Raw genomic sequence first — 15467 nt, forward strand, 5'->3', positions numbered from 1 at the left:
TTGGTGACAAGTTTTGTATCAAAACTTTTTCATTCATGATTCGTTAGTATGGATGAATCACATTGCGAGAATTTTGCTCGGAAACCAAAGTGTCCATATTACAGAGGTGCAACTGTACATATGATTTGTCCATTAGAGCCGTGATCAGATTTAGTGGGTCACCACAACTATGCAAAAGTTAAACAAAATGCTGCAAAGGCCTCCCTGCCAAAGATTTGAAAACCATATTCTAGCTATAAGACAACTGAGCTGCTCAATCTCATTTAATTGCAACCAGTGCGGCAACAGCCTAACTGTAATCGAACTAAAGGCTAAAGAAACAATGGTGAGCCACTGCTCATAAGGGAGCGTGATACAAAGTGCGTATTTGAAAGGTATGGCTGCACAGAAATCTACCACTCTTGCTTTATCTGTGACATTTGATACATATGGCGATTACAGGAATTTTTGCTGAGCATCAAAGAAGCAAATGTTCTCTAGGGAACCACATTTTGAGCACCTATAACAGCCCGGGATGCAACAATCAGTACTCCCCATGAATCATATTTGCGTGTGTATAATGAAGACCTAAAAATACAAAACTGGTATGGTGTTGTTCAAAGTGTATTTCGCCATTATACACAGCTTGTGAAGTAGCACTCCACAATGATTGGATGCCATCGAAGACTACAACACAAAACACTCTTTTCCAACTGAAAATAAAAAATAGCTGCACCGTATCCAGACCTCATTACGATTTGTCAATAAAATTAAAAAAAACCACAATCGCAAAAGCAAAACACGGTGATCACCTCTCCATAATTTCGTGCAAGTCTAAAGAAACCACAACCATCACAACATTGGATTATTGGCTAGTTGCAAAAGAGTGGTAGTGAACACGCGTGAAAATGAGACAGCAGCAATGCAAATCCCAAAATAGCAGCGTGTCAGTACGCTGCATCTGGTTTAGTCATGAAACTACTCTATTTTAAGAACTGAGCATAGTTGCAGCAGTTACACTGGCTCCTTATTCCTACTATTGTCTTTTTTTTTTAATTGCACAAGTAACTATGCCTGAATTTTAAAGAAAATCCCTTGGGGGTCAGCAGCTCCTTACTGTCACTGTTTGCATCCCGCCTCTTTGCAAGATAACGAAATACCAGGGCTTTGTGCCAGCCCCATTTTAAAATAAATAATCACAAAACCCAAGCTTTGCTAAGGCTCGTGACATCAATGACTAAATTTGAGTAATTTCTGTGCCTAAAAGGTAGTCATCAGATGCTCAGATAAATACTGAGCTGCTATTTTCGTACAAAAATTTCAGTTCCTGCCTATGTCCACCAATAATTTGCACAAAAATACCTACAAGTGTTGCAGGGGGCATCTTTCTTTGCGACATAACTCTGAACTGTTTGGTACTGCTTGTAGATTAAACTGATGCCACCTTGGAGTTCTTAATAGATTAGAACCTGTATAGAACAATGTCCAGTCAGGTTTGTTACCAAACAAATCATTATGAGTAAAATGTATGTCGTTCGAATTACTGACTCCAATAATGATAGCTGAGCAAGGCAATGAAGTATGTGATGCTTTGAAATTAAAGCAGCTGTTATATTTTCACAAATAGTGACAGCACGTTTATACTGCACCGATCGAAGTTATGCCGCAACGAACCGCAGAACATAAGGCAAGAACTGACAGCCGTTGCTTTCTCGCTTTCACTCGTGTTCCAGTGACAAAGAGATTGCGCCATTGACTGAAAGCAACAAAAAATAAGATTGGAATTATAAATGTGGCGGCCGAATCTATGACGGCAGAATACAAGTATGCACTTCAGAAGCTTTGAGCACATTCATAAATTTGCTGCGACGCGCACGATAAGCAAAATTATGTTTTTTTTTTTTGTGGGGAACCATGGCATTTTAGAAAAAGCGACCTGATTTTTTTTATGTTAATAGCGATGCCGCATACCTCGTTCTGCGAGCATGCATGAAATTAAGAGAGGCCAAAAATGCTGCACATATCCAAACTAAAATGACACAAGTGCTTCGGAGGGCACTAAAATAACAATGCCGAAAACATACAGCCGCTTGCAAGGTGTACTTCAGTGTAGACGCAAGCAGACTTGTACAACAGAGCGCTCGTGCGGTGCTTTGCGGAATGAAGGCGAGCTTATAACGCAGGCAGTGGGATTGACTGACAATGCAGGTGCTCAAGCGCTGGCGCATAGTCATATAAAACAACCCAATCACTGGCAGCGCCTCGTTAAGAAAACTGCGCTAATGTTTTGCTCCATTCCGCAGCACAGTGCTTCAGCGCTCCACAGAAGCCTGCTCACGTCTTTATCGTACAACGATATTTAAGACGCAAAATCACTTACCATGACGGCGAGACGGATGTGAGACGGCAGGGATTCAAAAATATCCTTCCGGGCAGCAGTGTCGAGATAGAAATTTCTCTCCCGCTTGCCAAGGGCGCGGCAAAGCCAGCGCTTGTCTCAATTCGCTCACAACGGCGCCATACCGCCATTCGCAAACCAGAGCGAGCGGCAAGCTCAGCCGCCGTTTACGATATCCCCTTCGGTGAACTCGTTTAAGCATCCATATTTCCTTTCTCCGTCGCGCATCGAAAAGCAGCAGGGGCAAACGCACAGTCGCCGCTCACGATATCCGTTCCAAGAGAGGCTCCAGACAACCCACCGCGCTCAATTCTGCGACGCAATCCGAGACGGCCCCGCTGGCGCTGCTAGGCCTAGAGCTTACGCCGTTTTGGTCACAGCGTCCGCACTCATGAGTCACGGCTCTCGCTGTCTTCTGATCCTTTGCGCCGCCTGCTGTCGATTGCATCTCGACCGAAACCAAAACTTGCTGCTTCGTTCCGGAACTAAGCGAAACAGATAAAAGTACAGTTCCACTGGCGCGTTCTTTTGAACAGCAGCAGGAATTCGACCTCGCTCCGTCTCAGTTGCCTTACGGTGTTTTTTTCTACACCGTTCGGAAGGTTCCGAATGGCGACAACCACTTCGTTAGAGACGGCTGATGAACGATTGCGGACCTCGTTAGCACACCGTCAGTTCTAGCTGGTGTTGCTTCGGTGTTTATGATGACATGTGCACCGTGTTACCGGTGTTCTCGTCTGGCGATGCGGTATTTTAAAGCGGACGAACACGGATAAACCTCCCATCTCGTGTCATTCGTGTTAAGTGTGTATGAACGGTTATTTTTTTTTTCTTGGCACACACGGCCTAATCTCGGAGACCATCCGGGAGACGTCATTCGGGAGACCATCCGGACGTTTCTTCCATTTCGGTCATTATTCTTGAAGAGGTCCAACAGGCGTTCACGCCGCCAGACCCTCTTCAACCGAACACAACACCCCACATGATGACATACGCCGCAGCCGTTCGCCGTTCACCGCCGCCTCCAAGTCGCCCCGATACACCAGTCCACATTCGCCGCCAACCACCCCTTTCCTCACCCTTCTTAGGTCCCCCCTCGGAAGAGCGACGTCTGGCGTACTGCCGATCAGCGCCCTCTGTGCTATCACGGCGGCGCGCCCGGTCACGCCTACCGCAACTGTCGTTACCGACGTATGGTCTGCAAGGATATAGTGCCGATGCGCCCCGACCGCAGCGTGGTGAATGGCCTCGAGAAATAAGCGATTACCTGGCCGCGGCACCCGAAGCACCACACTAGTATGATCGGTCGCCATCTCCACGTCGTTTCTCGTCTCCGCAACGTTCTTCCACCGAAATTTCGCGCTGAAGGTCTCCTAGTCCCCGTCGGGAAAACTAGAAGCGGCAACCTTTGGGGGAGAAGGTTGCTCACCGGCAACATGTTCAAGATCCTCCACCGCTGCTCAGACATGACCGACCGCCTCTACGACGCACCGTCAATCACCAGCCAGATAACACGCCTCGCCGCATCAATTCTCCGCGCAACGAAATCGCCTGGCGCCGCACCGCAGCCGTGAGCGGACTCCGTACACCTACGGCTGCAACTGTTGATCTGAACATTTCAATCGACGGTACCGACGTCACCGCACTTGTGGACACCGGCGCCGACTACTCGGTAATCAGTGGTCCTTTTGCCGCGACTCTGAAAAAGGTGACCACACCTTGGACGGGCCCACAGCTTCGTACTGCCGGGCGCCATTTGATCACCCCAGCTGGCAAGTGCACGTCACGAGTGACCATCGAAGAGGACACGTGCCTGGCAGCCTTCGTTGTACTCGACCAGTGTTCCCGGGACGTAATCCTCGGAATGGATTTTTTCACAGAAAATGGCGCGGTCATTGACCTTAAATCAAAGTCAGTGACGTTCTGCACGGAGAACGCAATCCACAGTGCTTCCGAACGTTCCGCGGATCTTTATATCATTGATGACGTCACCTTTCTACCCCGTTCGAGTGTTGTGGCATTTGTCGGCGCGAAGACGCTGCGGAAGTTTGAAGGTGTCGTCGAAAGCAAACAAATTATGCTTTTCGACCGCTGTCTTGATGTCGCCAGAGGGGTAGTTTGCCTCGAAAACCGATAAATTGAAGTACTGCTTACGAATTTTGAAGGTGAGCACCAACATCTCAGCCTTGGGACTACTGTGGCCAACCTTCATAGTATCTCGGACATTCGACAAGCGCCCAGCCTTGCCATGGTGTCGTCAACAGAAGTTCACACCGGTGTTCCCGACTTCCAGTACGACATTAACCCCGCGCTTTCGCCGCAGCAGCGAGGCCAAGTAGAAAATCTCCAGCGCTAGGGCGATACCTTGTCTACTTCTTCCCGCGCCGGAAGAACACATTTGGCCAAGTATCGGATAATTACGGATGACGCCGTGCACCCTCTCCGACAGTTACCTTACCGTGTGTCTTCCACTGAACGCGCCGCAATCAACCGTCAAATTAAGGAGATGCTTCGAGACGACGTCATTCAGCCCTCCCGTTGTCCCTGGGCGGCACCTGTCGTCCTCGTGAAGACAAAAGAGGGTACACTGCGGTTCTGTGTTTACTACCGTTGCCTAAACAAAGTAGCTAAAAAAGATGTTCATCCGCTTCCTCGAATCGATGATGCTCTCGATCGCCTCTGCTATGCAAAATATTTCTCATCCATGCACTTCAAATCAGGATATTGGCAAACTGAGGTAAATGAATGAGACCGAGAAAAACCGCACTTATTACTCCAGACGGGCTCTATGAGTTTAAGGCAATGCCATTTGGTTTGTGCTCTGCACCCGAACGTTCCAACGGCTGATGGACACAGTTATGGCAGACCTGAAGTGGCAGGCATGCCTCGTCTACATTGATGACGTTGTTGTGTTCCCCCAATGTTCGAGGAGCACCTTCGGCGCCTCGAAGTTGTGGCGCCTGCCATAAAGTCTTCTGGGCTAACGTTGAAAAATGAGAAATGCCACTTTGCTTACACTGAGCTAGAGTTCTTGGGTCGCGTCGTCAGTTACGAGGGAGTTCGGCCGGACCCACACAAAACCAAAGCTATTGGCAATATCCCTCCACCGCAAGACCAAAAGACAGTCCGCCGCTTTCTAGGATTATGTGCCTACTAACGTCGCTTTGTGAAAGATTTCGCTCGAATTGCCGAGCCCCTGAAGCGTTTGACGAGGGCAGACACGCCTTTCACGTGGGACGCCGCCCCTCAAGCACAAGCATTTGAAACTCTTCAACGCCACCTGCAAGCACCTCCATTTCTGGCTCACTTCGACGAAAACGCAGATAGGGAGCTTCATGCTGATGCAAGGAACGTCGGCCTGGGTGCCGTTCTAGCCCAAATTCACACCAGTCGCGAATGAGTCATCGCTTACGCCAGGCGCTCTTTGTCTCACGCTGAAGCTAACTACTCAGCAACTGAGAAAGTGAGTCTAGCGATAGTGTGGGCGACGTCGAAATTTCGACCCTACCTTTATGGGAAACGTTTTTACTGTAGTTACGGACCATCATTCCTTGTGTTGGCTCGCGACCCTCAAAGACCCGTCAGCCCGCATGTCAGATGGAGTCTGCGCCTCCTGGAATACGACATGACAGTGGCGTACCAGTCCGGCCAGAAGCACTCGACCTCCGATTGCCTCTCGCGCGCCCCCGGTCGAATTCCCAACGGAGGACGGTAACTACGACGACGACGTCGCCTTAAATGCAATCAGTGGAACGAGCCTCGCTGAAAAACAATACGCCGACCAGGGACTTCGGCACCTCATGGAGTTTCTGAACGGAACCCGCCCGTCTGTCCCGAAGGCTTTCAAGCGCTCGGTAGCGTCACTCTGCGTTCGCCATAGTGTCTTCGTGAAAACAATTTCGCCGCAAACAATCAGCAACACCTCATTGCCATACCGACGAGCCTTTGTGACGAAATCCTTCAAGCTTCACGCGATGAACCGACTTCTGGACATTTGGGTGTAGCCCCCACGCTTGCAAGGATCAAAGAGAAGTATTACTGGTTCCGCCTTCAGTCGGACGTTGCACGCTACGTCAGAACGTGCCCAGGCTGTCACCGTCGCAAAGTGCCCTAAAAAAAACCAGCTGGCTTCTTGAAGCCTATAGCATTACCATCGCGGCCTTTCCAGCAGATCGGGATGGACATGCTGGGCCCATTCTCTCTTTCTCATTCGGAAACAAGTGGATCATCGTGGCAACGGACTACCTGCCACGATACGCGGAAACATCAGCTCTGCCAAGCGCCACAGCCCTTGACGTGGCAAAATTTTTCATCCATGAGACCGTTTTGCGTCATGGTGCACCGGAGATCCTAATCACCGACAGGGGTACAGCATTCATGGTTGACATCCTGCAGCAGATTTTACGCCACAGTCATACAGACCAGCGAAAGACGACATCCTACCACCCTCAGACGGGCCGTACAGGAAACGACAAACATGCCACCGTTCCGTCTCGTTTACGGCCGCGACGTGACCACGATGCTGGACGCCATGTTACCGCATGTGGACGACATCGACCCGAATGCGGATCTTCACACCTTCCAGCACCTCGCTGCAGAGGCTCGTCAGCTGGCCAGAGTGCGGATTCTCGAACAACAATGCCCAGACGCCCAACACTATAACCTTCGACGCCGTAATGCTCGGTACACATCAGGAGACCGTCCGGTGCTCTACCAACTGAGCTACGGCGACGGCTGTTCAATCTGCTGCTCTCGTGGGTATTTATGTTTATTGGGTGTAAGAGAACCTTGCGAGTGTTCACCAGCGGCACCCTCGTCCACAGCGGCAGACGTAGCACGTCCTGTATTACCGCGGGAGTGACGTGGAACGTCATCTAATGGCGAGGGCGGAAACTGTGCTACAGCTCTCCTATGCCACCTATATATATATATATATATATATATATATATATATATATATATATATATATATATATATATATATATATATATTTTAAGGAAGCCAACAGTCACCGAAACCAAGGTGCATAGGGGAATGTTTTCTATTTTTTTTTAATTTGTAATGCCAATCAATTGGTTTAAATAAAATTACTTATAAACCAGCAGAAAAAACAGCCATGCCGCCGGTGGGATGGATGGCTGTTTTTTCTGCTGGTTTATAAGTAATTTTCTTTAAAACAATTGATTGGCATTAGAAATTAAAAAAAAATAGAAAACATTTCCCTATGCACCTTGGTTTCGGTGACTGTTGGCTTCCTTAATATGTTTGTCAAACGAGCCCCTCATTTTATTTCCCTTATATATATATATATATATATATATATATAACGATTGCTTTCGGTGACTTTTGGCTTCCGTCATATACACACTCCGGAACGATGACTCAACAGTCATCTCATTTCTTAGTACACATGGCAACTCTGTCATGGGACGTGTAATATGCGCCCCGCTGTGTTGTGCTGTAGGCGCTTAAAAGTTCATAGACTAATTTTACTTGCCTGTTTTCTTCTTTAAAATGAATCGTTAGCTATTAAAATACATGGTTTACCACGTGTTATGCGCCTATGACTGCCAAAACTAATTTATAACTGAATTTCTTCTTGATGCTTTTTTTCTGTTTCATTCACCGAACAATGGCTATAACCTGTGGTTGGTGTTAACGTCACGTCAGCCAGAAATATACTCTATAATCAGTATTACGTAGCATTAATCCACTGCAACACTTCAGCTAGTCTGCTTCCATAGTTGGAATGGTAGTAAATGACATATCAACAGTTATATTGCCATATGTTTCAAGCCTCGCGTAACCTAAAAATCACCTACACGTCGCAGTTGTCGTTCGGCCTGTGAAAACAAAACCGAAACAGCGTCAAGGAGAAATTGAATGGTAAATTATTCAACGGTCATATGCAAATACCAGGGGGTGATCCATGTACACCAGCGTCTAACGCGTCATTTGAAAGGAAAAATAACGCAAGCAAAAACTTGGTGTCTGTACTTAATTAGGAATCTCGAAGTGTGCGATGTTTATTCTGATGTTTTGAGCTAAATATACCCAAGAAAAACAACTTGAATAATAAAAAAACAAAGCACCTGAAGTTGCGGACCTAGCGGCGTCGTTCGTGAGTAGGATCGGTCCGGATATGGCTCACCTTCTGCTTGCTGCGATGGACGTTTTGTTGCTGCCTGGTGTACTCTCCGATGCACCGGTCTCCCCACAGCACCAGGCTCATGCGCCAATAGGTGATCGCCAGTGTGGCCACGGGAACGCCGTAGGTCAGCACCAGGAACACCACATTGTAACTGCACAGGACGGAGGTGTGGTGTCCAAGAAGGGGGCGCAAATTGTGGCCACAAGAAATGAAAACTGGGCGTTGAAACTTCAATCTCGTCTTTTATGGCACCTGGGATACTTCAGAGTACTTCTAGAATACTTCACAGCGAATTTGTTAAAACAGTAGGTTAAAGATGGCTTCCCATAATACGAGCATGAATTCGCAAAATCACTAATCATTGTGTGTTATATTTCATAAATTTATTTCTGTTAATACAAAAGCCACCGTTTGTGTATTCATACCAACTGCATCTTTACCAGTTTTTTTATTCCACTAGGGTCATTTCTAAATAAGGACAGCCAATCGGTTGCAGAAGCAACGAGATTAGACATAATTGTACCAGCACCTGCTTGTTTGAGGAACGACAAAAATAACACAGTATTCATGTCAATGTTTTTCTTACCGCACCGCTGTTTAGTGAACGCCACCTATCAGCTATTCCAAACATCATGTATGTAAAATTAGCCATGACCATCCACCATAAACACACACAACCAGCCCTTCAGGCTTTTTGCATCAATGTACTCAAAGAAGCAAAGCGTTTTGCTTGGCTAGTTCGTGTTTCATACTCGTACGTAAAGAAAAGAATTAGTCCGGCAGCATTGCAGTCTGTTTGAACTTGCCGCCTTGTACTTTGCTTTCCGTTGTACATGTACATATTATTTGTGTTTAATGCACACTTCACTATGCCCACGATGTATAAAACTGACCCAGTTGGATAATTTGCGCTTTGTTCTTTCATTCTTCTTTTTCCTCTATTGGTATTATGTATGCTGTGAACCCTTGTGTTTTTGTTAATCGCTTCCCCCCCCCCCATCTAATGCCCAGGCGGGCCTTAGGGCACTCAAATAAATAAATAAAAAAACAACAACACATAAACAAAGACGTGCATTGTCATTACTTCCACAAATATATCAGCAGTCGCACTCACAACGACCTGCGAAATTGCATGTATAGGCAAGAAACACTGACAGTGCTCACAGGTCAAAAATAATGACAGCGGTCAAAAACTAGCTAATAAAACTCCATATTCCGCAAAGAAGCTGTTGTGAGACATGATATTATTAGAAAGTGTATCAACTCAGACCTTTAAAAAAATAAAACGCGAGAAAATCTATTGCCACTTAGAAATTCAAGATTAGCATAGGGCTTAATACATTTCATACAGTAATAACTGTTGAATCTCGTTATAGCCGAGCTGAAGGATCCCGGCTGTTACTTCATTATAGGCGTAGCTTCGTTATAGCCCGTGTTGACAGAGCTTCTATGGAGGGTCATCATTCTTTCATTATATTCATTATTTTTATATAAACCGTTTCGTTATAAACAGGTTCGATTGTACAATAATGCATTTAACTGGGACATTTTTGCCTCTCCTTGTCCTAGATTTTTGTCTGTCCACGCTATAATGACTATCTCAATTCGGGCCTCTTTCACTGCCCCATGTGGATGTATAAGACTTGAAAGTAATAGACGCGATAGAAAAGAATGAAAGAATAGGCGCGTCGCAGCAACAGATACCCCCGAACTTCCTTCATTTCAACAGGTCATAGAAGGTTATGCAAAGCGTCCTTGCTGACGTGATAGTTAGCTTGCAATTAGTGCAACAGTAACAACAAGAGTGCTGCTAAAAACTGTTTTTACGTTTTCACGCAGCGAATTGCAAAAAGAAAAGAAAAAATGTATATAAAAGTTACCGTACGAGAGATAAATTTTGTCCGCTGATCAATACGCGATATGCTCAGGTGACCGAAGAGAAGCGCCTTGATAGCTTTAAAGCTTTCAATCTTTTGTAAGTGAGAAAAACGTCTTTCTCTGCAATGCATTCTCTGTTGTCTTTGAGGACAAGTCCGCAGCCTGCCTCGCATCTCCGCGCTCGCACGTGCTTATAATGTCCGCATTTCTCTCTTCGAGTGTGGTACCTGTTGTGTGTCTGGCTGCATCGACATGTATATAAGGTAAATAAAGTTAAAAACAAATTCCTGCGCCGACACGCCGATAGCAGGTGATGATTCTAAGCATGTTATGAGCAGAAGTAACGAAACAAGGGCACAAATGTGTTTTATTGGCAACCATCCTCGTCGTCTTCCTTCTGCTTGCATAGCATCAAAGCATTGAACAGAACGCGTGCATTCCTGCAGTGACACGTAGAAAAACTTGGCTGTAGTTTGTATGTTTTCTTGGCGATAATTACGTTTTAATGTTCTACTGTGCGGTTTTATTTGTGTTTTGTACACAGAAGACGTCAACGTTCGGGTTTAGAAGGGGCGTGGCGCTGTGTCAGGCATTTTTGTAAGATTTCGCCAACACTCGTTCTACCGTGAATTCAATCGACACGCTTAAGTGTTGAAATATTCTTAACATCTGGTGCTAAAAAGATACACCTGACGCGCACTTCGATGTCATACGAGACATAAAATGTGGCTGGTCCTACAAATTCATGTATTCGTGGCGTTCTTCCTTTGGAATGGTGGCTGGTCACAGCGAAGAAAACACGGAAGAGAAGCAACCAAGCAGGAAGCAGCGTGCAACCTTGACTGGTGGAGCATTAAAGCGCACAGACTGGATTAGGTGTCTCCGAAATTAGGATTCCGGGGCGCAGAGCTGTCCCGCAATCTAAACGACGGCAGCCGCCGCCCGCAAAAGAAGGGCACAAAATATATGCAGAAAGAACAGCGCCCAGATATTTTGCCCACACTGTTGTTAGTTCGAAGCGTTCTTTTTTTTTTTTTGTTGATACCAAGCCGCTCGTCCCGCTGGCTTCGCTGCGATGTTCACGGAGCCGAGCGGACCGCAATCCCGGCAGAGTAAACGAGACACGCCCCGCCCCAGTCTCCTCTTAACAAGAATTCCGAAAAAAAAAACAGAACGTGAAAAGCTAGCCGATACGATGACGGGTCCAGCGATGGTTTGTTGCTTTGTGCTCTTCAGGAGGAGAGAACTTTGCAAACTTCCTGAAAGGCAAGGCATGCTGGCTGAAACTTCTGAGCGAAAAACGCGGCCGGTTTCCCGCAAACAACGCAATTGTCCGACCGCAATCGGGGTAACTGCATCCTGTTCTTGGCCACGTGGGTAACGATGAATTGCTGTTCTCTCTTTCGGAAAAGCGGACTGTATAGACGAGCAGAATAAGAAAGAGTGAATCAGTGTGAAAGGAAGTGAGAAGCGAAGCAAGAGTTTACCGAAGTGCTGGAGGAAGCCGAAGACACAAAGTCGCTCACGTTACAGTGTTCGGGGGGAAGAGCAAGTGCCCCAGTAGAGGAGAGATTGTTCAGATAGACTGGTGTGAAGAACGAGCCGCCTGCGGCAAAAGCTGCCAGCCCAACGCGCCCACGTGGTCCCACGTGCGTGTGGGTGGAACAGCCCTGTTAATTTGTTTGCGCGTGCCGGCGAGAGATAACGCTGTGGTCCTCGACCCCTCTATTAGCAAAAACAAGCGAGCCGCAGCGATAATTGCCTCTTCGCACGACTACGCGCTGACTACAATAAGGGGTGCCCTGTTCTGGCAACTTTCGAAACACGTGGTCCGTACACTTCAGTCTCGACTACAGCCAGAATTTGTCAACGGTCGTGGGTTGACACCAACACCCAGTCGCACAATGCAGACGCATATCAGGTGGGCGCATCAATACTCATACAGGCAGACACGTGCGCGTACAGCCGCACGGAAAAAGGCCACGAAGCGCACCTTCGACACTTGTTACCCGAACGTGATCGTAGGGAGTCTAATTACTTGCGTTGCGCTGCGTCTAGACTCCTAGCAAACACACCCATGAAGTAATCACTGCCGAGGTTTGCCGAGGGTTCTCCTGCAATGCGGACAGATGACGGTGGCCGTATGAGATTGCCTGACGTCTTTTTGCATAAGAGGTGGCATGGCTGATTGCCCTACTTAGCCTGGCTTCAGGAGCAGTGTCGTTGCCTCATATACAGCGTGACTGAGCTATAAGCTGCTGCAACTTTTGCGCCAGTCCTTTCGCACCATATCTGCAGGCCTTTAGTTTCTTCTGCTAGCCAGAAGAAACTAAATTAAAATTTCTCGCAGCTCGGTAAATTTGACCAGTTACATGAGCTGCAGACAAAGCAGGCAAATTTAAGCTCTGCTGCTCTTTTCAAATTAGGGTTGGAGACATTTTTTGCTTAGCCCTGGGCCACATCATGGGGCCATACCTGTATTTCCCTCCTCTTTCCCTTGCCGGCTCAATTGCCTCATATATCCATATACTTATATGGTACTACCAGACCGGAGTGAGAAACGCATACTGCATTTAGGAGGAACGCAATATCTCGCCTCATTAAATTCGGATATAGCAGACAACCGGCCAGTTGCACGTTTCTGCGTAAAGTGTTCCACAATGTATACCATATCCGTACACTGATTACATATAGATGTGGGCCTAGACTCTTCACGAGCGAAACAAGCAATGTTTGCGCTTCAATGCAGCCAGGCAGTACGTTACAGAGGGCACCCACGCGGCCTTCATGGCTGCCCGATTAGCGTTATTATTCGCCAGTATCCTGAACGGAAACAATTGCAATAGGCTATGGACGTCTTAAACCCTGGCTGAAGCCCCTCATAAAGCGCACTTCCTTGATGCAGCTGTCGCTGATTACTTTCCTCACTTGTCTAAGTGAAAAGAAACTGCCACATTCGCCGAGATTGTTGCATGGTATTATCAGCGCGAGATTTTCGCAGTTCTTCTCTACGTGCGCAGTATTTTCTTGAGACTTTTGGCGTATAAAGGCGGAAAGGAGGGTTTAAAGTTTCAAGGAGGTGCAAAAAAACTTGAGGACTTCTAAACCATATTATCAATAAGAAAATGCGGTAGCGTTTGAAAGTTGGCCCGCCCCGAAATATTCGAAATGACCCCCCAAATTTGGGGCGAAGTAGGCCCACTCTAGAAAAGGAACAAAGGTGGATGAGTGGTAACTAGGGAGTGGTTTGGTTTGGTTTATAGGGATTTAACGTCCCAAAGCGACTCAGGCTATGAGGGACGCCGTAGTGAAAGGCTCCGGAAATTTCGAGCACCTGTGGTTCTTTAACGTGTACTGACATCGCAGAGTACACGGGCCTCCGGAATTTCGCCTCCATCGAAATTTGACCACCGCGGCCGGAATCGAGCCCACGTCTTTCGGGTCAGCAGCAGAGCGCCGTAACCACTGAGCCACCGCGGCGGCTCTAGGTTTCATATGGCGTTTTAAGCCCTCATAGCTGCCACCTGATTTTGAATTTAAATTCATATTCTTTATTTATATATGAAAACACAATAAAAGTGTGTCCAGCATTGTTTGGACCCGCAGCCGTAAGCTAGTTATGGGTCGAAAGAAAGGAAATTCTATAATACAGACACTTCGTCACAGGCACAATAAAAACTTGGAAGAGCGGAGAGAGGGATATATACATAATACAAATGACAAAAAGAAACAGAACAAGGAACAGTCGCTTCAATTCAAAAACATCGTGCATGTTAAATTACAATAATAAATGGCAAGCGAAAAGCAGATAAGTGTCTTTTAATATGTTTAATGTATGCGTGAAAGAATTTTTTAGCTGTAAGTGCAAAGTTTTGAGTGTATTTTATTTCTTGTGGAAGAGTATTCAATATCTGAACACCAATGAAAGAGAGCCGTTGTTCTCCATAAACGTTGTGCGTGGGCTGTTGATTAAAGTGGCTTATTGCTACATTTCTTGTAGTAGGCGATGATGTATGGAAGTGGGACATATGGAAGAGGTGGTTGTTTCTTACGATACTGTTTACGACATTTACTGTTTTTAGGAGGCATAGTGAATCGAAGGGTAATATCCGTAGGTCGTGGAATAATGGGCTGCTGGGCTGCGTTATAATTCGTAATGATCGCATCCGCATCATGCCATTCTTGCTGAGTATTTTTTCTTTAACTGCCTTTTCAAGTCTGTATTTTTGTTCTGCCGCGCTCAGGGGTAGCCTGTTTTCTTGTAGCCGTAGCCTTGCGCTGTCAAGATAGGTAGCGCATGCTTGGCTTTGTTGTTGTATGATGTGACCTTTTCCAACCGTTGCTTCGATCCGGAACAAACCGGTCTTTTGACATTGACTGTGGGTGTGTCACTCGTTGGGCGAGACGACAGCTCGCGGACCCCGTTCCATGGAAGGCGAGGCCTTCAAGCTTTTAAAACTGTTAATAACGTTAGTGTACTATTTCACAACAGTTTGGTGACCACTATTTCGTATCAGGTCGTGTTAATAACCGAGCTTGCCTGTGTCATAATTCCTTCAGTTAGAATGGCTTCAGAAGAGTGAAGATGTGGTGCCCCTTGTTATTAATCTGTCTACAGAATAATTTGTTTCTTTTGACTGGACCACCTTCAATATACAAGTTATACTTCTTTGCTTTAGCGCTTGGTGATGGTCAGGAGTCAAACTTTAGAGTTTTCATTTTTGAAAATTTGGCGAATTTTTCGGCTTTATTTCAGAACGCAATTTTCGTTTTTTTTTTCAGCGACCATTATTTTCCGTTTTAAGATTACTATTTTTTATATAAATGGTACCTGTATACAGAAAAACTCCAATGTAGTTTTTCTTCGATTCTTTGCTGGCAACAACAGCTGATGGACCAGTAACATATATACTCAAACAGTCACGTTTATTGTAAATGCACTAATTATGAGTGCTGCAGCCTCAAGAAAAGTAAGTATAGAAGTTAAGTAATCTAGGTTACAAAAAAAAACGTAAATAGAAGTTCAGTTCTAGAAACTAGGTTGCGCAAAATCCAAATAA

The 15467-nt window shown here is 46.2% G+C and overlaps 1 protein-coding gene across 1 annotated transcript in view; it reads right to left on the reverse strand.

Moving 5' to 3' along the window:
* LOC144116329 (tachykinin-like peptides receptor 86C) overlaps window positions 1-15467 on the reverse strand; it is a 669775-nt gene that overhangs the window by 260851 nt on the left and 393457 nt on the right. The window contains exon 3 of the mRNA XM_077651073.1: window positions 8530-8680. Within this exon, the coding sequence (XP_077507199.1) occupies window positions 8530-8680 (151 nt within the window). The remainder of the gene's footprint in view (window positions 1-8529; window positions 8681-15467) is intronic.

This window comes from Amblyomma americanum, chromosome 1 (genome assembly GCF_052857255.1).
Source record: "Amblyomma americanum isolate KBUSLIRL-KWMA chromosome 1, ASM5285725v1, whole genome shotgun sequence".
NCBI lineage: Eukaryota > Metazoa > Arthropoda > Arachnida > Ixodida > Ixodidae > Amblyomma > Amblyomma americanum.